Source organism: Esox lucius, chromosome 16, assembly GCF_011004845.1.
Source record: "Esox lucius isolate fEsoLuc1 chromosome 16, fEsoLuc1.pri, whole genome shotgun sequence".
Taxonomy (NCBI): domain Eukaryota; kingdom Metazoa; phylum Chordata; class Actinopteri; order Esociformes; family Esocidae; genus Esox; species Esox lucius.
The window spans coordinates 11,282,011-11,308,566 of NC_047584.1; the positions used below are offsets into that span (position 1 = coordinate 11,282,011).

A 26,556-nucleotide genomic window follows, 5' to 3' on the forward strand; every position below is an offset into this window, starting at 1 on the left:
AAGAAACCGTAATTCTTGCGTGACGGGGCGTCAGAGCATGACCTTACTGACCGTCTCTGTTGCAGTAACGTGTTTTTAGCTTGTTAAAAGCGAGGGTATGCTAGAAGGTTCAGTGTTTACTGGTAAACTATAATTAAGGTTTTTATATAATCTATTAACATGCGTTTTTATGTAATTATCTCTGGCCCTCAGTGTGACCTTATCACATTTTAAATTAAGATGAAATAATGAAATAATATGATTTAAAAGGTCCACTGTAATTCACAGTCTCTGAATAGACCCACCCTGCAAACGGGTCACTAGTTTAGAAGACCAGATAAAGTGATTCACTCTCCCTAACTGACCTGTTATGAACCTGAACCTCATTTTTGATTGGTGGCAAATGGTAATTATGACAATTACTGAAGATTCCATTAAGAGTGTTTAATTACTGTTAGCTTTGCAAGCCTATTTTTTGCAGCAGGGCATTTGGAGACTGGAAAGTGTTCTAAAATCTAGTCCTAAGCCTGTATGGGCTGAGATGCTAAATTCTCCTCCAATCCCAGGGCAGTATTCAGACCACAGATCCACATGCCTAACTTAAATGTTTGCTCCATATAGCTCAGAATTTATGTCATCTGTTTGACTTGCATCTGCTTATCTCTGAATCAGACGCCCGGAGAGTGAATTCAGTCTGCTGTTAGACTGCACTCCGACTGGGCCAGCCTGCCAACCACACACTGGCTGTGTCCAGCGGAGTGTGAGACGAGAGCCTTCTAGTAATTGCCCCTTCTCATAAATTCAGCCTCATACGATATACCCTGTACCCGGTGGGCCGTCAAATTAGAGGATAAGCATTTACCCTAAACGCCATACACTCGCTAAGTATTGTCAGATTAAGTATGCATGAAAATATATCGCCCGTGTTCGGTCGTAATAGCATTGGCTCTACCTGCAAGACTCGCTAACTAGATTAGCGACTAGAAAACCGTTGCTAAGCCTTTTCACGGGAATAAATAAGCCAACTGCTCTCTCTCTCCGGGACTCTTGTTCTGTGTACTAGTCCGGTTCTCTCACTGTCTCAAAACATGAGGTGATTAGCCCTATCAGTAATGAAATATGTACACCCATGGGATGCTGATTTAAGAGGTCTGGGATGTCTATCATATTATTCATCTTTTTTTTGTATGCAATTTTGTTTTTTGTAGTTATGCGTCTCGGCCTGCTTAGTAAATGCCTATGAGCCCTATTCAGAATGAGTGTGCTTCATACAGAGAAGTGCTCTCACTCAAACCTCTGAGGTATTTTAAAGCCTGATTGTTGTGATAGAGGGAGGGGAAGGTGAATGCTGATGCCACCCGCCACGTCACTCCAGCTGATGGATAGACTGAAGCACCCTGGCTCCAAAGTGTGGACTCTGCAAAAGGAAGGGATCAGTCGTCCGGCTGGCAGATATATACGCTCATCGGCCGACCCAATCAGCACTTCCGTGCAGGGCCAACGTCTCGCAACAGTTTAATTATGAAAATTAGGCCATAACTCTAAACCTCAGATTCATGGGACTGTTCTTTTCTTGATATAAATTGTAGTGGACTTGAGGCTTCATGGCACACTGACTACATTCTATTTGTTTTAGTATAGATCCAGGCTATGAAGGATATGTAAGATTTGTTTTAGTATAGATCCAGGCTATGAAGGGCATGTGAAGATGTTTTAGTATAGATCCAGGCTATGAAGGGTATGTAAGGTTTGTTTTAGTATAGATCCAGGCTATGAAGGGTATGTAAGGTTTGTTTTAGTATAGATCCAGGCTATGGCTGTTAGAGAACATTTTCTGTTGTTAATACCCTCAGTACTGTGGATGTGGGGTGGTTCCATTTTCAAAGTTGAAACAGAAACTGTCCTGATTTGTATTATGGCACAGAAACAGAATCTCAACAGTCTCAGTCACCCAGTTGATTGGCTTCCTTCTCACGTCTGGCTAAATTGGTTGTCTGTGGGGGGTTAGATAGGGGAGCTGATCTGAGCGGAGCAGTGCTTTGGGTAACGTTGTGCTCTGTGATGGGTGGTGTGTGTGTGTTGTGATGTGTTTGGGAAGAGCAGTAGCAGATGCCCCTGTTTACCTCATAGCACTGGGTCCTTTGTGGTACCATTAAAGATAATTTGCCCGGTGGTTTTGTGTTGATGGAGCTGCCGAGTTACCCACACACACACACACACACAAACACACGGGTCTGAACGTGAGTTATTACACACCCGTCTCGCCATAATCCACCCAAACATCAAAGAACAGCTTGCCACAGGCAGCAGAAAAATAGCCCTATTAAAAACTTTTGCTACAGGTGTTGAGGTCCCAAATACTAAGTGGTTTGCTTCCCGGGAGCAAAAACAAACATTCGGCCGAATGTGCCCGCGCACACGCACATGTATACACCAACGTGCGCTTCATTGTGTTTCACTGTGTCAATTAGTGGTGTCCGCTCTGAGGTATGCGCTTGTGGCACGCCGTGTCAGAAACACTTGACAAACGAGCCGGTGGCGTCTGGTGGCCAGCAGCTCGTGGTCGGGATGACACCTCGGCTTGATGAACATACCTGGAACAGAGCAGAGCTGATGGAAATGAATAATATTTATCACCGGTCATTATGTTTCCTCAAACATCATCCCCTTCATCCACATTAGCCTGGTCCTATTATCAATCTGAGTAGAGGTCTTACCTAACAATTTAACCCTGAGAGATGATCAGGCATCTATTTCCATATGTTCATCTTCAGATAAACGAGATATTAACAAGGTTTAAAGGGAATTTTGGCCTGATTTGTTTTGCCATCAATGACCGCTGCCTAAGTGACGGCATTATAGTCATTTATCAGACTGGTTTGGTCATTCAGTAAATGCCCTGGGCACAGAATATCAACAAATAGATTTGGTAATGAAAATATGAAATGGAATAAGAATTGAATTATTCCTGCAATGTGTCAGAGGAGATTGCACGAAATGAAATCTGATGCCAAAAAAGATTGAATCATCATTATCTTCTGGCCGATAAATTTGACCAATTACTGTGGGAATAAAGATCACAATTGGTTTGCCTCTTTAACGGCAGCCTTTGATGCTTGCTGGTTTCAGTGAATTAATTTGATGTGAGAGGGGTGATAGTGATTCTGATGCTGTAAGGAAAGGATATGATACTAATGGTACTGAGGACTAAGCTTTGGGCCTCTACCCAGTGTGAAGGGTTAGCTGGGCAGGTGCAGGGCTGGAGTCTCTGGCACAGCCAGGGGAGAGTTGGAGCTGAGGGGAAGCTAGTGGCAGATGGGTAGGAGCTGAGGGCTTTGGCCAGGGAAACAGAGAGCATACTGGGCTGGGCATGGCAGGGCTGTCCCTGCCAAAAAACCTCTTCCAGAATCCAGCAGCCTTGTTGTGAGTACATAGCACTCTGTTATACAAACTTCTAGGACCATTTTTGAATATATTGTATAGCCTAAATACAGTTAGGTCCGGAAATATTTGGACACAGATAACATTTTCATAATTTTGGCTCTGTACACCACCACAATGGATTTGAAATGAAACAACTGAGATGCAATTAAAGTGCAGACTTTCAGCTTTAATTCAAGGGGTTGAACAAAAATATTGTATTAATTCATCCGGCTGTATCTATCTTCTGTCACATCATCCATAAACATTAATGACCCCGTGCCATTGAAAGCCATGCATGCCCATGCCATCACACTGCCTCCACTGTGTTTTACAGATTATGTGATATACTTCGGATCATGAGCCGTCCAAGCCTTCTCCATACTTTGATCTTAGTTTTATCTGTCCAAACAATGGTGTTCCAGAACTAGGATTGGCTTTTTAGACATTTTTTTGGCCAAGTGTAATCTGACATTTCTATTCTTGAGGCTTATGAAAGGTTTGCACCTTGTGGTAAACCCTCTTTATTTGCGCTCGTGAAGTCTTGTCTTTATGGTAGACTTGGATAATGATATGCCTACCTCCTGGAAAGTGTTCTTCACTTGGCTGGATGTTGTGAAGGAGTTTTCTTTACCATGGAAAGGATCCTACAATCATCCACCACTGTTGTCTTCTGTGGATATCCAGGCCTTTTTGTTTTGCAGAGCTCACCAGAGTGTTCTTTTTTTTCAGAATGTACCAAACTATCTACCTCTCCTAATGTTCCTGCTATCTCTTTGATGGATATATATTTTTTTGCAGCCTAAGGATGGCCTGTTTCACTTGCATTGAGAGCTCCTTTGACCGCATGTTGTGGGTTCACAGCAACAGCTTCCAAATGCGAATGCCACACCTGGAATAAACTCCCGACCTTTTACATGCTTAATTGATGAAGAAATAACAAAGGAATATCCCACACCTGTCCATGAAACAGCTTTTGAGTCAATTGTCCAATTATGTTTGGTCTCTTGAAAAATTAATTAACTGTAATTCCTAAACTCTTTCCTCCAATATGGATGTGAATACTCTCAAATTAAAGCCGAGAGACTGCACTTTAAGCACATATTCATTATTCAACTCTAACTTGAATATATTTTGAGAAAAACCAAAATAACGAAACTTGTCATTTCCAGGCCTAACTATACTTGTATTTTCATTGAAACGGTACTGATGGGGGGTCGTGTTTAAAGTCTGAATGACAGGTAAAATTTATAGCCAGACACACACATCTGTCTAAAAATACTACACTGAAAGAGGGTTTGAAACAAAATAGTTTTGTTGGCTGTGAGGCTTTCCAAGAGCGATTTCCCTTTAAATGTTCTCCTACAGTAGTTTTGTTGAACTCTGAGAGGCAGTGAGACGATTGAAACATTTCCCGCTGGTGTTTCTTCTCATTTTTGGGGTTGAGATCTCTCTCTAAAACACATTGTCTGAGCTCACCCAATCACAGGTAATTAGTGTGTTTCGAGTACAAGCTTCATGTTGAGCAGTTTCTGCTCGCTGTGCTGGAAAATATACCCCGGAGGACAGGAATAAACCCTTTTCACAGGTGATGGTTCAACACATGATGAGACAGGAACTCTGAAGCTAAAAATGCTTTATTTGGATAGGTTGTCTGGACGGATCGAGAGCAACCAACATCAAATGCCTGCCTGCTCGCTTCACTGCTGATCTAAATGACATTAACTCGTAACATGATGTGTTGTTGTAAGCTGTCAACAGCTGTAACCCAGGGTCTGCAGCATTTTTCCGACACCATCTCTGCTTTCCGTTAATGGAAGGTGACGCGGAGACACAGAAGTCACGCCGAGACCTCTGTTTTTCTTGACAAGCCAAATTCAACATTGTTTCAGCTGTTGTCGTTACTAACAATTCTTTGGTTTCTTCCGGTGGCACTCCTGGGTGTGCCACGGGTTTACTGACTTCGGCTCTGTCTCCCGCCAGGTTTGCCGACTCCATCCGAGGCATGCTGAAGCTCATCCTGGTCCTGATGATGGCCGGCGCCTCGCTGGCCTCTACCTGGTTCACCCTCACTTGCCTGACCAGGCTCACACACTTACCCTCCACCGCCGGTTGGTACTGTATATCACCGTTTACCAGTTTCCATGTGGGGATGTGGGGATTTGCATGTAGACGGTGCTACTGGCATACAACCAGAGCATCGTTGAATCCTTTCGATCGAGGAAGGAACACATGGACTGAGTAAATAAGCCGCCTTGAGCAGGATCAGCCACTATCAGCCACTGATAGGAACAGGAGCCTGTCTCATGTTTTTTGTGTGAGGCAGTTTTATGTACACAGGAAGCTAGTCCTCTTTGGTGATGGATCATGTTCTGAGAATTATACACACGCGACAACCGGCACTATGGATATACAGTATCTCACAAAAGTGAGTACACCCCTCACATTTTTGTAAATATTTGAGTATATCTTTTCATGTGACAACACTGAGGAAATGACACTTTGCTACAATGTAAAGTAGTGAGTGTACAGCTTGTATAACAGTGTACATTTGCTGTCCCCTCAAAATAACACAACACAGAGCCATTAATATCTAAACCGCTGGCAACAACAGTGAGTACCCCCCTAAGTGAAAATGTCCACATTGGGCCCAAAGTGTCAGTATTTTGTGTGGCCACCATTATTTTCCAGCACTGCCTTAACCCTCTTGGGCATGGAGTTCACCAGAGCTTCACAGGTTGCCAATGGAGTCCTCTTCCACTTCTACATGACGATATAATCAAATATTAGCAAAAAATGTGAGGGGTGTACTCACTTTTGTGCGATACTGTACTTGTAAATCAGAAGTACTTGCAATAAACTTTTTTGATCTGGGGGCTCTGACCTTTTTTGGGATAAAAATAAAATTAGTATTTTTTGCTTTTCAAAAAGGCACACTGTTCTCCCCTCGTTTGCAACTTTTTCCTAACTTCTTAATGCAGAATATATAGTACTGCACTTTTTATGCCTGATAGAAAAGGGTCATTACGAACTGCAAGGGGGCTATATGAAATCTGTTCTGTCAGCTGGTTTTGAATTTGTTTTGTTTTTCAATTTAAATTATTCATAGAGAACTAAAATGATTAAATCACACCAGAAGACACTTTTATTCAGGTCTGGCCGAACACTTTAAACATTTTCTCTGTGTAATTCCTCTTAATAGGGCAGCTGGCCCTTAGATAATGCATCTAGCAAAAGAAGTGCTGGTTTTGATGAATCTGTAGCCTACTGCCGCTATTTCATACAAATGATGTACTGACTCTCACAATAAAGCCACCTAGCAGTGTTGATAAGGTTCTCATGGAATGATGAAATTATTTGAGTAAACTCAGATGCAGTTACCATTATTAGCAACTGAGTGGTCGAGTACATGCTGGAAAAGGATGACCAGATTCTGTGGAGGGCCCTGGTATAGATTTCCCCCCCGAAACCAAACACTGTGGATGAACGGAGACGCCCTGATCCTGCTTAAACCTGCACTGTAGCATTCAATGTCACCGTGAAACCCCAACTGATTCAGTGACGCGCGAGGCGAACAAAACAAGTTAATACAAGGTCCTCAAATCCCTTGAGGACGCACAAAGAAAATACAGGCTCAGGTCTGAATCTGCATTTAACAACTCAGACTTGCGACGCGTGTGTCAAGGACCACGCACCACAAAGAAATACAAAGTCAAATCGAGCTGCATGCTGCCGTCCGATGCCTTCCTTTCGGACACGCTTGCTTTGAACGTGGAAGCGGTCTAGATGGAAAGTGTGTATTGACGTTTTGGCCACTTTGGCCTTTTTGAAATGGGCGTTTGATTAATCATGTCTTACGCTATACCACTGTTTCCCAATCCTGGTCCTAGGTTTTTGCCCTAGCAATCACACAACTGATTCAATTGAAAGACTTGATGACAGGTTGATTACATCAATCAAGTGTGTGAGTGCTAAGGCAACATTAAAAACGGGTGTGTGAGTGGTAGGGCAACATTTAAAAGAGGTGTGTGAGTGGTAGGGCAACATTTAAAACAGGTGTGTGAGTGGTAGGGCAACATTTAAAACTGATGAGTGAGTGGTAGAGCAACATTAAAAACAGGTGTGTGAGTGGTAGGGCAACATTAGAAACAGGTGTGTGAGTGGTAGGGCAACATTAGAAACAGGTGTGTGAGTGGTAGGGCAACATTTAAAACAGGTGTGTGAGTGGTAGGGCAACATTTAAAACAGGTGTGTGAGTGGTAGGGCAACATTAAAAACAGGTGTGTGAGTGGTAGGGCAACATTTAAAACAGGTGTGTGAGTGGTAGGGCAACATATAAAACAGGTGTGTGAATGGTAGGGCAACATTTAAAACAGGTGTGTGAGTGGTAGGGCAACATTTAAAACAGGTGTGTGAATGGTAGGGCAACATTTAAAACAGGTGTGTGAGTGGTAGGGCAACATATAAAACAGGTGTGTGAATGGTAGGGCAACATTTAAAACAGGTGTGTGAGTGGTAGGGCAACATTTAAAACAGGTGTGTGAATGGTAGGGCAACATTTAAAACAGGTGTGTGAGTGGTAGGGCAACATTTAAAAGAGGTGTGTGAGTGCTAGGGCAACATTTAAAAGAGGTGTGTGAGTGCTATACAATTAGTTCAAATATTTACATTCAAATATAAGTCATTTCGCAGACATTCTTATCCACAGTGACTCATAGTAGTGAGTGTATACATCTCTATACTTTTCGTATTGCCCCCCAGTGGGATTTAAATCCACAGAGCGTTGCAAGCTCCATTCTCTGCCAATTGCGCTAAACACATCATTAGGTACCGTATCACAGAAAGGCTAATTACCGAGACTCATCGTGATTCCCTAGTAAAAGGGAGTTCTAAAATCGGAATTCACTTGTTCCTATGTTAACTGAGACATGCAAAACTGTTCATATTCACTGTTTCAATTTCAAACATCATTAGCCTAACTTCTGCGGAGCACAGGTTTGCGAATGGTCTGTTTTTAATAAACTTTGTGGTTTAATTTTGAACGGATTTAATAACTAAACTGAGCTTAAGAGGCTCTATCAGACTGCTGGACCCTTGACCTGTCTGACCACCTACATTGACTCTGCTCTCCTGGACACGCCCTCACACATGCTGGAAAACCCAATGACCTTTACCCTTTAAACTATACCATCGTGGGGCTTTGCAGCTAATCTATCTCCTTTATACTAAAAACAGCTCCCATTTTTATAGTCTTTGGTTGATCATCCATCATAATTATTGTGCCTGGCACAAGCATTTCTTTCAGTCCAGATTTGTGGCAGACGGTCCCTGGCTAACAGTACACCTGGTGTACTCTACGTGGCACGCATGATGCTATGATCAGCCGCTTTCCCATTAAACGGCTCCTTTGATATCCCTTTTTAGAAATCCTCAGAGCGCATTATTAGTCATACTCAAGCAACTGTAATTTTTTTTTAACTGGTTTTGTAATTCAGTGGAGTCTAAAATTATTTGTTTAAAACAGATTTCCTGGCTACCTTGGTCTTGCCTTGGAAATATTCCCGACAGCTTCATTACCAACTGTCCTCTCATGAGGGGACTCAAATATTGTCATTGAACAACCCCAGACATTAGTGGCTATGTGGGAGGGGCTCGCACCATTCAGTTGTTGCGGTAGGGACAGTGTCAACGTGCAGAATGTCTGCTTTAAGGGTATTTTCATCAATATTGGATGAACCATAAGCAAGTCACGTTTAGCTCTTGGTCTCATCATTTACATGCAATGACTGCCTGAAGTCTGCGGCCTGACTGGAGACACCACCAGGCCTAAGACTGCCTGAAGTGACCGGGCTGTCTTAGGCCTGTAGACTGCCTGAAGTCATCAGGCCTATTCTGTAGACACCACCAGGCCTATTCTGTAGACACCACCAGGCCTATTCTGTAGACACCACCAGGCCTATTCTGTAGACACCACCAGGCCTATTCTGTAGACACCACCAGGCCTATTCTGTAGACACCACCAGGCCTATTCTGTAGACACCACCAGGCCTATTCTGTAGACACCACCAGGCCTATTCTGTAGACACCACCAGGCCTATTCTGTTGTCCTGCTGAATGATAAGTGCTGTCCAATATGTTTAGGGGTATTTGGTTGTATCTGAGCAGACAAGATGTTTCTGTTCATTTCATAGATCAACATGCTGCTGCTGTCAGCACTCAATGACAGGACAAAGGATTCAGTTCCAGTGGCAGCAACAGATGGCCAAAACTGAACCTACCCCACACACCGTATTTAACAATTTAGATACCAGTCCCTTTTTTGTCAACATTTCCTCTTGCCATCACTCTGGCACATGTCAATGTTTGTCTCATTTCTCCACAATACTTTTTCCAGAATTTTGAAAGGCTCTTTAAAATCCAGCCTCTGCTGGTAAAGTCTTCTGAGGATGGTAGTTTTTGACACATTCACGCCTACTTCCTTGAGAGTATTCTTTTTCTGTTTATGCTGAGCATTCTTTGGTCATCACTTGTAGAGGTCTTCCTTGGATTAACAAGTAATTTCTCAGCTCACTTGTGCTCTTCTGCTTCTGGCTTCTTATGTTAAATTGAAGAGGATGCGGTCATCTTAAAGCTGACAGCCTGCTCTTTAACCACATTGTATTCAATGATATTGATATCTGAAAGCCCCTAAAATAATAAATCAGTGTCCAAATACTTTTGGCATTCACTTTATGTAGAGAAAGAAATGAAGCCTGAAACATTGTTTATAGTGGGAGGAACAGATCAGAGATGAGACCCTAGAGGTGAGACCCTAGAGGTGAGACCCTAGAGGTGAGACCCTAGAGGTGGGACCCTAGAGGTGAGACCCTAGAGGTGAGACCCTAGAGGTGGGACCCTAGAGGTGGGACCCTAGAGGTGAGACCCTAGAGGTGAGACCCTAGAGGTGAGACCCTAGAGGTGGGACCCTAGAGGTGGGACCCTAGAGGTGAGACACTAGAGGTTGGATGTGTTAGATAGCACCGGTCATTAGAGCAGGACTGGTGGTGGTTTAACTAACACATGAGTCAGTGAGGAGTGAAGAGGGGAAATTCATTCTGGCTTTGATGACGGTTTTGTCGTTTCAGTGCCTTTGCCTCAGTTTCTCTGTGGCTGCATCAGGCAAACAGAAAGACAGGCTGGCTAGGTCTTATGAGACAACAGGCAGAAAGACAGGTTGGCTAGGTTTTATGAGACAACAGGCAGAAAGACAGGTTGGCTAGGTCCTATGAGGCAGCAGGCAGAAAGACAGGCAGGCAAGGTCCTAGGAGGCAGCAGGTAAAAAGAAAGGTAATCTAGGTCCTATGAGGCAGCAAGCTGAAAGACAGGCGGGCTAGGTCCTATGAGGCAGCAGGCAGAAAGACAGGCGGGCTAGGTCCTATGAGGCAGCAGGCAGAAAGACAGGCGGGCTAGGTCCTATGAGGCAACAGGCAGAAAGACAGGCGGGCTAGGACCTATGAGGCAACAGGCAGAAACACTGGCGGGCTAGGACCTATGAGGCAACAGGCAGAAACACTGGCGGGCTAGGTCTTAAGAGGCAGCTGGCAGAAAGACAGTCAGGCTAGATCCTATGAGGCAGCAGGCAGAAAGACAGGAGGGCTAGGTCCTATGAGGCAACAGGCAGAAAGACAGGCAGGCTAGGACCTATGAGGCAACAGGCAGAAAGACAGGAGGGCTAGGTCCTATGAGGCAGCAGTGTGATTAAGAGCAGTGCTGGCTAATGGAGAGTTGATTTGGCCCAATCTGCAGTGATAAAGGAGACGGCCGCAGAGGAGACCAAGAGCCATACCTGCTTCCCAAATTACACGCTATTTCCTGTAAAGTGCACTACCATCGGAGTTGTAGTCTAACGTAGTGCACTCTACAGGGAATAAGGGACCATTCAGGATGCAGACATGCTCTGCTCTCCAACAACGGCTTAATCTACTCAGCCACCCCACCCTCAGAGCAGCTGAGACCTCAATCACTGGTGGCCAAGGCACACAAGCACAGACGTGTTCACTGACACTGGACACACACACACACACACACACGTAAGCATGCGGGACACATCTACATTCTTACACACACACGCATACACACACTAGGGGAATTGGCCAGCTGCACATGGCACTAATGCAATTTTCCTCTCGAATTTAAACTAAAACATCCCTCTGTGCCCTGAGAATTACGGAATGTCAGTTTAATGAGAAGACCAAGACAGGCTCCACAGCAGGCGATTTTGACAATGTGTTTTTTTTTGGTCCCTGTTCATCGCCCGCTGTTAAACCGCTGATGTCCTAGCTCCAATAACATTGAGCAATCTTTGATATGTAGCAGCGACTGTATTGTGTCTCACAAGACTAGAGACGTTTCACTGTCGTTACCGGGCCATTTTGAATGTTCTTTGTGACACCTCCGCATTCAAAAAGCCCTTTATACATCACGTGTGATTAACCCCTGACACCCTGTCCTCTGCTGTTTATTCAAACAGGATTATTTGATTGATTTCTTAAGCCAGCAAGTTTATTTATACAGCACAATTCATACAGCGAAGCAATTCAACGTGCTTTACAAAGAAAAATATATGAAAGTACAATAACATAAAAACAAATACTCAAATGAGAACATCAAAACAAAGGAATACATCATAATAATAAAAAATACAATAAAAAAACATACAAAGATTAAAAATGGGATAAAAACATAGGAAGCTGTAAGGCTAAACAATGTGGTTATGTTTAAGTGCTCAGTCATAGGCACTTTAACCTGGATTTGAAAATGTATACGTTTGGGGCACGTCTAAGAGATTTAAGATTTTTATTGACGGACCTCTCGTCCCTCTGTCCTTTCCTCAGCCACTCTCTATGCCTCCTGCATCCTGGTGGGCATCTTCATCAACAGCAGCGTGCCCATCTTCTTTGAGCTCTTCATCGAGACTGTGTACCCCGTGCCCGAGGGTATCACCTGCGGCGTGGTCACCTTCCTCGGCAACCTAGTCACCGGCTGCCTCCTCTTCTTCCTCACCTTCTACAGTACAGGTAAGGCTCACCGGCTGAACGGAAGCTTGATGGAATGACAGCACTTAAGTGGAGCGTGTAGGATTCAAACCCAAAGGAATTTGGTCAGCCGGCCATCAACATGAGCATATTTCTAAGAGATAAATCCAATATTTAGCTTGCCTTAAATTTCAGATAATTTTCTTTTGAATATAATTAATAACAGTTTTGTCTGACCTATGTATTCACTGTCCCCAGCTTCACATCTTAAAATTAAACATTGAAGCAAAGCTTTAACGAGAGATGTCACAACATCTTTGAGTACTATCGTTTAAATGGTTTGAATAGAAGTCAGTGGAGTCTGACCGTCAGAACTCTGCTTGCGTCCCATATGCTACCCTATTCCCTATATAGTGCACTACCCCGTGGTCAGAAGTGGTACGTTACGAAGGAAGTAGTGTTGCGATATAACCAGTGTTTTTCTTGTCTGTGTGCAGAGCTCCTCTCTGTCTGATTAACTTTCAGTAGACCCATCACAAATCCAATCAAGTGGAATGATGAATAATGCTAAGAGATATGACATGATTCCCCCATCAAACTCTCTGGAGTAAATAGATAGAATGTATAAATAATTCTACCAACTGCATTGCTATTTATACACACACACACACACACCCACACACACACAGACACCCAGACACAGACTGGCAATTGTCTCTTGTGGTGAGTTGTAGAAACTGACAGATACAGCTGTTGACTGACTAGCTTCTGTCCAGCTTCTGGCTGGTCCTGCAGAATACAGGTGGTGAATAGTCAGTCCTTGATTAGGGTGAGCAGCTTGGGCCAGAGGCCCTCCACTAACAAGCTGACAGCCAGAGAGTGCATGTTCCCCTATTCAACTGTTAGCGTTCCTCCCCGGCAACAAGCGGGAAAGCAATTCAAGAGACTCGACAGGTCAGACAGCAGCGGACAGGCACTGATGAATATACATAAGCGATGGGACCTAGACTATGATTGTAATGGCTAGTGATATGTGTAGTTTCCGCAGCCTACAGTGTGCTAGTGATTAATCATGAATTACCCGTCAGTATAGAGGCAGACGTCCTAAACGGCACCTTTATAGTGTACAGTACCTGTTTACCATCCAATGAAGCCCTGGTTTAACGTAGTGTTCAATACTAGGGAAAAGGGTTCTTTTTGGGGCAATGTAATCACTGGGAACAGCCAGGCTGTGTGTGTCATAGATACGCCTATACTGTAGGAGCAGAAAACACACACAAGCCAGGAGTTTCCGTTTTCCCCTTTGTGGTGGTGGGGGTGAATGGCAGCCTGGTAGGTTTGTACAGAGCGGTGTGTCTGTGCGCTGAAGGTTGCCTGTGTGGTGGGAACTAGGAAGGGGAGAGTCCCTGAAACTTCCTAGCCACTGTCTGAAATCCAGAAAGATTGAAACAAGATGAGAGCGCTTTGGCACCGATTTAAAGGGATGTGTAGTTTCGGAGTTTGTTACACCTAATTTCTTACTTACAGTGGCATTCAAAGGTATTCAACCCCTTGGACTTTCCCATATTTGTTTGTGTTGACATAAAATCTAAATGTGTTTATTCAGGGTTTATTGCCACTGATTAGCACATAGTAAATCATGTCAAAGTGCAAAATCTGCAAATTGTGCCAAATTATTAGCAAATTTAACACAGAAAACAATTGATTTTGTAAGTATTCACCCCATGTGCTTTGACACAACTGAATGAGCTGAGGGCAACAACTCCAAATTAAATTCACTAAGATATGAAGAAGTCCACAGAGGGTGAATACTTTTGAGAGTCATTGTACTATTTGCTTTGAAGCGCATTATCCAGACGGTTGTTTTAGTTGCAAGGTCCATTTCTGAGATTTATTTGGTTGTGTGCAGGAGCCATCTCCATCAGGGGGTTGGACCTGAAAATGTCTGTAACTTTCTGTTACCAGTGCTTTTCTCTCCTTCGTCTGATTGATAATCACTATAGTGGTCAAAGGCTACCTTATCGAAACAGGTCTAAGATCTGTAGTTATGTGTCGTGTTTAGTTTCAGAAGTGTGACCAGTTGTAAAAATATAATAATGTAAAATTTAAAGCTTCAAGTTCAATGTCTTTTTCCCCAAACTTTGACGCATGAAAAGAAAAAGGTGGTGAACTGTTTACTAGTTTTTACCTCACCAGAGCACTGTTCCTTTGTGGACTGGAAAATCTTGGTGACTGACAGTTGCTTACAACTATAAAAGTGGGGCAGTTGGTGTTCATCGGGGCTTGGTGTTAGAACTAGTTATTGTATGTTCCTAGACATGCAAAGATCATTGGTTTATATCTAGTTGAGATACTAATAACTACTGCTAAATCTGCTTCCTGTTTATCAATGAATGGGGATAACTGTAAGGAGAACATTCCACTAACACATATTTGTAAGGAATCATGACAGCATGCTAGAGCTCCAATGTTTTCTCTGCCACTTCAGATTCAGCCTTCATTCATTTCAGCCATATACAGTAATTGATGTGACACACATGGTGGTGTGGAAATAAAAGCTAAAGATTGCCATGCATCTCTGCCTTTTGAAACCTTCCCTCCTACATTTATAACCGGCAACCTCAGCCTCAAAGATGTTCATTTATTTTTTGGTTACAGTTGATTTTTAATTTTCATTGGCTGCCCACTGCCAAAGGAACACATTCTGAAGCACTAATCGTGTTTTTGAAAGTGACTTCTATATTTATGAATATATTACATGTCTGTATAATATTGAAGGGTTGCAAGGGTCTCAGCTCAGAGGGTGCCAGCAGCTTTGTATTCCAGCAGAGTGTTTAACCGGCAACCCAGAATTCACTATATTCCCTCAGGTGAGCAGTAGTGGACTTCATAGGAAATTGGGTTGTTTAGGACACATACTTGCTTAATCCCTAAGGTCACTTAACCACTTAGTTTGTCTGGAAACATGGATGGAGACAACACTGTCTATATTAATACACACAGCTACACTTGTTGGTACTTTAGATTTCATCTGCTCTCTGTTTGTGGAGCGGTGGGCGGAATACAAAGCAGGGTGCCGTATTGTGGTGCGCAGCGTCAAAGGCTCCTCATCTATGTGGAGGAGTTGGGGCCTGCGTGGTGTGGGCGGAAATATCGGTTGCATTCGTCATCGAGACTTTCACAAAGAAAACAGAGCTGAAAAACTCTAATTGCCACTCGTCTGTTTCGTGCTCAACTTGGTTTTGTCATAAACTTTGCCGTATTTGTCTGAAGTACAAAACTCTGACAGAAATAATGTGTTATTTGGTGGCATACTTGGAATCCCTAACCTTTTGTGAATGTTATGACTGTGTTGAAAACTGTAGCTACTTGTAGAACAGCTTTAATCCATAACAACTCTGTTTTTCCGTTTGCACTTGTAGTTGTTTTTGAATGTTAGTTGAGCGAGGGGTTAACAAATGACTGAGCAGCCAGGAAGTCTACACACCCTCTGCCTTGATGACAGTTTTGCGTACTCTTGGAATTCTCTCCACCAGCTAAATGAGGTAGTCATCTGGAATGCTTTTCCCACAGTCTTAAAGTAGTTCTTACATATGCTGAGCACTTTGGCTACTTTTCCCACTCTCTGTGGTCATGCTGATCTCAAACCAGCTCAGTTGGGTTCAGGTCATCTGATGCAGCTTGATCACTCTCCTTCATTTTCAAATAGCCCTTACACAGCCTGGAGGTATTTCTTGAACTGTAAAAAATGTATACTTTGTATAGCTGCCCTAATGCATTAAGAAGCAAAGAAATTCCACAAATTGCCTTTTTACAAGGTTCACCAATTGAAATGCCTTCCAGGTGACTGGTACTGTACATTCAACATGCATTGATAAACTGAACATATTAGAAGACATGATGAAGCTGATATTGTTGTCATTGTCAAAGGTGTCATTCCAGAGTGTTTATTATATTTTCTGAAGTATTTATTATGAGGTGTTAAGGCACTGTTTTTCCATTATAGTAACAAAGTAAATATTTTAAATAGATATTGTTACTGAGGTAAATTAATAATTTTTTCTTCTCCCATCACCCCTGGGGATTTATTGTACTTATATATATATATAAAAAAACATTGTTATGTGACTTTTAATAATAGAAAATGTAGACTTCTTGAGTGAGTCAATAGGCTGCTGTCCGTCCATATGATTCCCTCCACTGGCTCGCATATAGCGCAACATCACTCATTGTCCCTCCGTCCTGCTCAACATCACTCAATGCCCAGCTCACATCTGATTCAACATCACTCATCACCCGTCTGTCCTGCTCGGCATCCCGCTCAACATCACTCAGTGCCTGTCCATCCTGCTCGGCATCCCGCTCAACATCACTCAGTGCGCGTCCGTCCTGCTCAACATCCCTCTCAGAATCACTCAGCGCTAGTGCTGCACAATTTAGATGAAATATTGAATCGCGATTTATTTGACAAATATTTGTTCTTTCTGTTATGATTTGCGATTTTCAAACATAGGTGTAACCAGCGTGTAATCTGACAGGGTGTAAATAATCTCACTTAAAAATAGGGATCACAGCCTACATAATGTGCTATTAAACTGAATAAAAATCAAGTTAAACTTCAGTGCTTTCTATTTTACACTTAAACCAATTTGAAGGTGCAGCCATGTTGAACTTTTCCTTAAACTGCTCATTTAATGCAGTGGCGTTAGCAGCGTTTGTTATGTTTGTGCCGTTGTCACAGCTGGTTAGGCAAAACTCAACCCTTGAGGTATATTTTCTCCCATATTAAGCATGTTTGTAAGCACCGACATTGAAGCTGAAACGTTTAATAATCATGCTGTTGTATAGGTTGTGGGACTATATCTAGGTGCCACTCGCTTGCTTGAAGCAGACGACTTCGCTAGCAGTTGCGTTGTTAACTCAAACTGAAATGGAAAAATCTTCGAGTATTTAAACAAAATGAGTCCCGGTATTTAAGTAATCTAGAAGAATACGTACAGCAGCCGCAGTAAAAACTGACGGATGTACGATGCGTGCTCGTTGCCTCGCGTGAAGCGCATCTAATTCACCTTTTTGTTGGAGCTGAAAATGCAAACGTCAATATCCCAATAGGCTCTGTGCACCAGCGTAGTGATGAACTTCCCCTTTTGTCTAGAAGTCGGCATTGCAGTTTCCGGTTTACTTCCTGTCCTCATCCGCATTAGTAAACACCTAAAGAGGCTGAACGAAGGTTCGTTTCAATTCACTTGCTATGGGGATGTGCTAGCGTTCCAGCTCAGCCAGTGTTCTTTTGCCGTTTTTGAGGCCAGGGTGAATTTTTATGCGTTCTATTGTCCTGCCTAATACTACACTAAAAAGGAACATGTCGCTAACTAGCTTTGCCGATAGCCGGCCGGCACACCACAGTAAACGACTTAAACTCGTAGTTGTGCAGATAACTCGATACGTAGAGTTTGAATCCCTTGTTCCGCTTGCTTGTTGGAGCAGGGGACCAGGCATCAACAATTCGATGGACATCAATAATGCTTATTTTAGGCAGGTATTGGAGACATCTACTAAAAACTGGAATTTTGGGCGATGCAGGTGATCGCCTTAAGTAAACCGGAAACTGATATGCCGACTTCTGGCTAAAGTGGAAGTTTGTCCATACGCTTGTGCACGGAGCCTATTCGATTATAATTCACGGGATGAGCAGGTCAAGGTCAATCAGTTTCTCATCCTTGAAGTGTGCCCATGTCATCCCCAGGCATCCTCCATGCTCTCCTCACTGGGTCCCATGTGCCGCTGCTTTGTGTCAGCCTTTGGGTATTTACAGTTGTTTACCAGTCGCAATTTCCGGTCACCTCTCCCCATTGCTCAGTGACTGGTGAGGGTTGTTTCGCAGCTCTTAGACCCTTCTGAAATGAACAGGAGAGAGGCAGGATGGGAGAGAAAACTGCAATCAGGGCTCGCATTCTTACTTTTGTGACAGTAAATATCTGGGAACAAACATAGCCAGAGGAAGAAGTGAAAACATCATTTGGAATTGTCCTTTTTAACTGTCAGTTGTTTTTATCACCAAGCTACTGGAGCTATGGTGGCCTGTGAGGAATTGAATAACCACCTCTTTCCCCAGAGGCTCTGTTATTATTAATGTACAGGAAGGGAAAGAGCTTTGGTCTACTTCTCCCCGTGTATAGCTTTTCAAGCAACTCCAAAGACTTTGGTTCCCTCTCTTAGTTTCTATACACTGCAGCCCCACCTCATCGCTGTTATCTCAGTAGGGCTGTGATTATTAGACTAAAGGTTTCAGTACGCTTTGCCATTTTGAAATTATGCTTCCAATCACAAATTTGTGTGCATGCATTATGCCAACATTTCTGTGGGAAATTGGGTGGTTTTGGGTGTCCTTTTCAAATAATAATTGGGTAGATAAGGCTAATTAGCTGCTAAAACCACGTTAGCATTTGCTTGGCCCAAAAGGGTTGCGTAGTTGCATCGTTTGTTAACTTCGTTATCTATCGTTATTTTCATTAACTGAAACATAATTAAAACAGAACAAGTTGATATAGTCACATGGATTGTTAAATCATTGATAAGAATAATTGAAAATGGTAATTGTTTTTGAGATGATTCTCCAAAGGGACAAATGTGGTGATGTGGGTTGCTCTTACTAGGGAAGACAAATAAATAATTCAATTGTAACAGTGAACAGTCTGTACTGAACCGTACTAGATGTCACAGCATAGGCTTGTGCACATCTTAATTACTGTTTCCTTAAATGAGTTTTCCTATACCTGTCTCCTAGTCTAATTGAAAAAATATATAAACAGATTGTGATACAAATTTGTAAGATTTTGCCGTGTTACAGTTCATAAAAGGAAATCAGTCCGTTAACATTATAATGTTAGACATTTTTAGAAAATATTGCCCTAATCTCTAGATGTCACATGACTGGTAATACAGATATGCACATTAAAATGTCTGGGATATTTTATTTCAGCTCATTAAAGGTTGGACCAGGACATCTTTTTCTGTTCAGTGTCAAAAGCAAAACCAATTTTTTTTAAATTATTAATGTTCTACATAGGATTATCAGTGTTTTAAATAGTTGATAGCTGCAGCCCTCAATGTCGGTAGGACCATTGATCACTTTCCAGCCACTTAGCCTCTTTAACAGCAAATATGTTTTCCCTGACTGATTTCTTTGGTTGGTAGACACATTAGCATTTATTCACACTGTACATCTGTTCACACACCTCCCCCCTCCCTGTTTTCGGCCTGTGTTTTAAATGGATGAGTCTGGGTCAGGTAAGTTGTGGAGATGGGGCCAGATAAACAGAAACTCAATTAACCTGCCTGAACACCACTGCCACCAAACCAGACAACAGGTGACTGAGCTAACCTGATTAACAATTTATGCTCTGTATTTAACTATTATTCCTATGTAAGCATCCTCTTTTCCTACCTCTTACCTTCATATTACCCTGTGTTGTTGCAATGCAAATGTCTGTCCTCCTGTTACCATGCAATTAAACAATAGTAGCCTTCTTTTTCTACCCGGTTTCAACTTTGATTTCTGTGTAGTTTCAGTGTAACGCGCAGTCATTGTCCCTGCAAACTAAAGCAAGAATATTCCCTCCTATTACCATGCAATTGACCAGTAGTTTCTAGTTGCTTTCAATACTTTTCTTTCTACTTTCTGTGCAGTTGCACGGTAATGATCCAACAGCTTTGCAGTGAAACTACATTGAGTAGAAGGGTAAATACAGGTGAATTTACCAATTGAGTTGTGTTGAAATAATGGGAATATCATGAAAATAATGAAATACAGGAATTCAACATATCAATAGTTTTTGGGTAATTGCCACATTCTAACATGGTTGTTGCTGTCTTAATTCTCTATTATTTTGCAGAATTATTTTGCAAGTTTCCTTGTTATCTCCGCATAAACAAACAAACAATTCATGGGTAATTAGCATGCTCTTAACCAGTGTTGCTGTCTCAGTTATTTTTTTTTCTGACAACTTTCCTAGGAATTACCTTTTAATTTCCTCAGCAAATGTGTGCTTACAATGTGTAGTTCTGGTCAGCCAGTTGTTTACTCTTTGTTTCAATGTTGTTTCATGGTTGTATCTTAGATAACCTTTCTTAAAAATTAACAAATTGTTCAATGTTGGAATTTATTTGAAAATACAATTTGGAAACTTTTGGCATGTATTTGTTGTTTCCATGAAAACATTAGACTCTTACTCTAGTTTGCAACTCTATCATTTGACATTGCCGTTTTTTCTTCAAATGTTCTCAGATATAGTCTTGGTAAGTTATATAAGCGAATAATGTTTTTCAAGAAAATCTGTACAGCAAAAGATCATTATGCAGGCATTAAGCAAGCAAGCGCACAGCATGCAGCTTGTAATTATTTGAATGACAGTTCTTTTTGCATAGTGATGGACGTTAGTCCTGCTTCAGACACAGCATTTCTTCACAGACAAGGAAATGACAGAGAAAGCTTTGCGTCTGCTTTTAAAACACGGTAGGGTACCATTACAGATATCCGACTATGCTTTAACCAAAGCGCTCTTGGGGCACAGCACTTCGTATATCTGTCAAAGCAGTGGCAATAAAACAATTCTATAGTTTATAGAATTTCAGAAATAAAGACTTGATCTTTTTTAGTTAATTATGCTATTTTTTATACTATATAGTCTCCCTATAATGTCCTCTGTGACAGATACTCAAATGTTTTTGGACCCTGGTTTTCTATTACTGGGTTTGGAAAGGGGCTCCAATGGTCTTATCATTACCTAGTAGAGAAACATTTTTATGAAAGGATTATTGTCATTGTTTTGTCCTCTTCCTTTCGGGGTGGTATTCTCCTTTGCCTTACCCTTGTGGAGAGGTGTATTCATCCATGCTGCCTCACTCTGAGATACTCTGTTTAGTCCCTATGGCTTGGTGCGTTTTGACCAACCGAGTATCCTAGGAATTACGTTAATATACTAATCTGTCTCTCACTTTGTCTCTCTCTCTTTACTTTTTATCTCTGTCTCTCACCGACACCTTTGCATGGTGTTGCCTAGTGCTAAGCAGCTGAAATATCTGAAAAGAAAGATATTGATTCTTTCCTGGGGCAGTAACAGGAAGTAGTGTGTGTGTCAAGATGTATGCTTCTCTACAACTGTGTGTATGTGTATATATTTAAAATCTGCATGTCTGTGAAATTACTGAGAAATCCAAAATAACGATGCATTATGTCTTCAGAGTTATTTCTTATTGGAGCTGCCTTTGACATCCATTACTGCTGTGAACCATTTGGTATAATTTTCTGACTTTATACAACTCTTAGGGCAACATGTAATACATCAGTTGTTTTTGTCAAAATTGCACATTCTCAGTAAATGCAAATAATTGATTCATACCGATGTTCTAACCCGTCTCAGATTTAAACAGGACAGAGACTGGATCAATCAAGAAAAATGAAATTATTTCTGAAATTCACATTTTTGGTATTTAGCAAAAAATATATTTTCCATATCCTTAGAGACTTACAGGCACATTTTGGCTGATGTGCCTTTCTCAAAGGCAATTATTTGAATCATGTGACCCTTAATTTCCACTTAACGCATGTAGGTGCTGGTAAAACCATGGCACACTCTTCAAATTACCTCCAGTTACCTCTTTATTATGACCCACTGAGCTTTTCAACTAGAGCCACTAAAGCTAGAGCCACTAAAGCTAGAGCCACTATTTTGTTCCCCAGGAAAACCAGGGGGGAAAAATATGTTGAGGTTCAAGTTTAGGTCAATGCTGAAGGGTAAAATGGGTCAATACATTACACTTTCAGCTATTTAAAAATATATGTTTTAACCCTCTAGGGGGGCTTTTTTTGAAGTAATGGATATAAATTACATTTATTTATTTATATGCCTTTGGGAACTTTTACAGAGTCCAAGTGTGGTGATTTGAATGTACCGTAGAGTACTGGCAATGATTTGTCTGACACAATATTAGGGATTGGTTGAATCTCATTTGTTGGATACAAATCTCTCTGACATCACTTTTGAGCTAATATGACACAATTTGTAGATTAAAATGCACAAATCAATTTGATTGGAGATTCACCTTCTGTCATGACCTGTCAGAGAGCAATTGCAGGTATTTGACCGGGTCTTAGGAAGACGTTTGTCAGACAATTAACTAAACCTTGCTTGAATTGTAGAAAACATTTAATTAAATCAGATACATTTTAGGTGTATACATTTTGAATTAACTCATTTTATATTACTTTCACAGTCTAGCTAGATTCAGAAAATAGTTGACCATCAAAACTGAAACAGCATAGTCAATATTAGCTAGGCACCCAAATGCCTTTTATAGCTACTGATTTTGCACCAGCACAACTGAATGGTTCAGTTTATCCCTCATGTTTGCTTCCTTTATTCAGTACTTTGTAGAAGTGCCTTTAGCAGCGATCATAGCTTTGAGTCTTCTTGGTTGTCTCTGCCAGCTTTGCACACATGGATTTGAGCATTTTCTTTCATTCTTCTTTGCAGATCCTCTCAAGCTCTGTCAGAGTGGGGAGTGTCAGTGTCCTCCAATGGCCTAGCCAAAGCAAAGACTTGAGCCCCATTGAACATCTGTGGGATTTGCAATGGGGTTCAAGTCTTGGCTTTGGCTGGGCCACTGAAGGACATTCACTAGTACTGTATTTTCTTGGCTGTGTGCTTTGGGTTGTTTCACAAGTAAAGATGAATATTTGCCTCAGTTGAAGGTCCTGTGCGCTCTAGGTTAGGTTTTTTTGAGGTCCGCACTGTTTTTTGCTCTGTTCATCCTTCCCTTAATCCGGATCTGTCTGTCAGTCCCTGCAATTGACACCTCCCTGACCAAAGCCCTTCTTGCCGGTTACTTAGTTGGCCAGGTGGACAGGTCTTGGTACTTCAAACGTATTACATTTCATAATGATGGAGCCCACTGTGCTCATTAAAAATACAATGCTTTAGCAATATCTTTTCCAGATCTACGTCTCTACTCAGTTCTATCTCTGAGGTGTTTTAAGTGTTTCTTGGACAATGTTGTTTTTTTTTGCTTTGATATACACTCTGGTTATATAGACAGAGGTGTCTTTTTCTAAATCATGTCAGAGGCCAGTTGGACATACTGACAAATTCTTTAAAGTTTCATCGCAGGGAGCTTATGGTAAAGGAGCATTTAATTCTCTGGTAGGCATTGGCATGCTCCCTGAAACTTTTTTTTACAAAACAGCACATTTGACTCTACAGTAGTGGCCTTTTATTGTCACCAGTACAAGGTATATTTTTGAAATAATCATGCTGTTTATCAACTTCTTGATACGCCACACCTGTCAGATGGATTGACTATGTTGGCAAAAGAGAAATGCTCACTTACAGGGATTTAAACACATTTGTGAGAAATTCACAGATACACTGCCAATCACAGACTTTTACTTGATGCAGGTTATCACCATCAACTATAGTCAAAATACTGTAAGTTTTAATTGAGTGGTATGGATCGGTCTGAAGCAATTCACAATGAAACCGCAAAACCTAATCCCCTTTTGCTTTAACAAAGTTTCCCAGAACACTGCATTGATCTACTAGTTGTGTTGGTCTCTCTACTTCATGCAGTGTAGCCAGGTTGCATAGGATTTAAACCGTTTAAATTGAGAACAATGGACTGAGTGATCTTGAAGTGATTGACCTGCATCTAATTAACCTTTTCTCTCCCCTCTCTCTTCAGAGTTGTCATGGCTGAACTGGTGTCTGACAGGCTCCTGTGCCTTTAGTCTCCTGCTTGTCCTCTTCTTCAGGGAATCCTATGACCGCCTCTACCTAGACGTCTTCGTCTCAGTATGACGGTTAACAAACACACTGAAATGGGCGAGAAACAAGGACTGGAACATTTGTAAACACGTTGCACAGAGAAGAGGAAGAAAATGGATCTAGGAAAACCAACCTAGCCCTACTGAAGTTGTGAATGTGTAATATGACATTGACGGCAGTCGTGGTGCATTGGGGTTTTTCATGTAGCTAAACATGGGCCTCAGTCAGTCAGTAATGTTGACTCTCTATGATTGAATAGCAGTAGCAGTTAAACAGCAGGCCCCATTGGGAGTGTGTGTTTGCGTGGTGGGGGGGCTTATGATCTGTTGTTTAATAGTGACATTTGGTCTCCCGTTTTTTTCTTGTCACCCTTTTAAGACTTATTATGCAAAACTGATAATGACAAACCCCCTTCCTCTCGGCTTGAGGTCTTATTGAAAAAGATAATTCTAATTTCCCTATGGGATTTAATGGATTGAACGCATCACTGGTACCTGGGCTAGGTTTGGACGACATGCTGGTGTTGGTCGGGGGCCGCGGGATATGACTGGATGATCCAAGTCTCTCTCTCTGTATGCAGTCAGACATATGGACTCTGGTCTGTGTATTTTCAGACTGCTACTTGGGTCATATGGTGTAACCACATCATCTGTTTCAATTAGCAGAGTTATTGAGAAAGCAGGATGTAGCTGTTTTTCTCTCATTGTGACCTTTCACCTCTGTTTAATAGACTTACTACAGGAGCCATTTTCTGAGTTGGGTAGTATACAAAAGGTTATTGTGAAAATTACAAATTTTAACAGTTGGTTATACTATATGGGCTATTTTTGGATATTGATCTTAACTGTTTTAATTATAATTTTTTTTTATATAGAGAAAAAGATTACAGATTAATATTTTACAGATATTTATTTTCTGAGGGATCACAACACTAACACAGTTGAGACAATAACAGACTATGCGATGAAATATATGATAACTGCAGTTGCACAGCTGAGACTGGCTGATTCTGTATGGAAACAAACTATTGAACCACTCAGAGACTTTCTCTGGGATTCTTTTTAGCTCAACAGAACCGCTTATTGAACCATAAATCACGGAATGAATCTTAAACCAGGAAGCTGCTCTACATTTAATGCACATTGTTCACCAGCAGGATTCACTGTGCTGCGACTGTTATGAGGAGGCAGGGAGTGGCTCAGTAACCAGCCGCATCCCTTGCCCTGATGGCCACTGATGGACTTAGAAGTGATGCTTCGGTTCCTCCAGAGCAGAGGGGAACTAGGACATTTTGGAGTAAGTGACGGATCCTGCAAGATGATTCTCTTCAAGGGACTATGTGTCCAACGTACAAGTGGGGTAATGTTTCCAAAGAAATCATTCACGACCTCCTAACGCTCAGCTATACCCCTGAGAAACCCCAGGAAAAAAAAGTTTATTTCCTGAATGATGGTTTCCTTTTCTCCTTGTTTAAATTTTTTATCTCTGTGTACAGAAAGGGTTTTTCTCATTACCATAGTGATACAGTATAACACTGTTTTTAACTTTATGCTCTTTACCTTCAATACCTTGTGACATGTTGCCTTAATAACCTGTGATCTGTACATTCACTCCTAGGTATTGTATTTATATACAGTGTTTGTGTGTAGTAGTGAACTTTGTGTTTCTATTACACTTCTAACCATGTTTTCCTGGGTTGAAGGTACAGATGTTTTTATCCATGTTCTGTGAAAACAAAACAAATTTTTAAAGCACCTTATTAAAAATGTTTTCTCTCTTCTTTCATCCATGCTTCTTCCCTTCTATTTCAGTTTCACAATGAATGCCTCTGTAGACTTAGCGAATATAATTTTTTTAAAGTAAAAACAACTGCAGGATGGAATGTAATGTTTTTTCCTCACCAGCCTGTAGTTCTTGTGCGTACAGTGGATATAGTAAGTCTACACACCCATATTAAAATACAGCTTCTGTTGATACAAAGGATTAAATCAAGACACAATGTCAGACCTTTTTAACCTTTAATAACCTCTTGTGACAATATTTAATTGAACAACAAATGGATTGTCCAACCCTTAATCTTCTGCTTTAATGCATCACATTCCAAATCTTGTATTTATGTCATTTGCACTTGAAATGATTCTGATTAGCCCTAAAATAAAACCTGTTCTTTCTGAAGGAATTTCTTGAAGGTTTCTTGGTTGCATACTGCAGGGATAGAAATGGTACACATGGAGCTAACAAATGACCTACAGGATCTTATTGTTGAAAGGTACAACAGGTCAATGGATACGAAATATTTATATAAGGGTATGCACAATATA

General features: G+C 41.5%; 1 protein-coding gene across 1 annotated transcript in view; it reads left to right on the forward strand.

The window, feature by feature from the left end:
- Positions 1–26,020, forward strand: part of slc49a4 (solute carrier family 49 member 4) — a 64,538-nt gene extending 38,518 nt beyond the window's left edge. The window contains 3 exon segments of the mRNA XM_010879741.4: positions 5,383–5,510; positions 12,273–12,455; positions 24,153–26,020. Of these exon segments, the coding sequence (XP_010878043.2) occupies positions 5,383–5,510; positions 12,273–12,455; positions 24,153–24,268 (427 nt within the window). The 3' untranslated portion in view covers positions 24,269–26,020.
- The last annotated feature ends 536 nt before the right edge of the window (positions 26,021–26,556 follow it).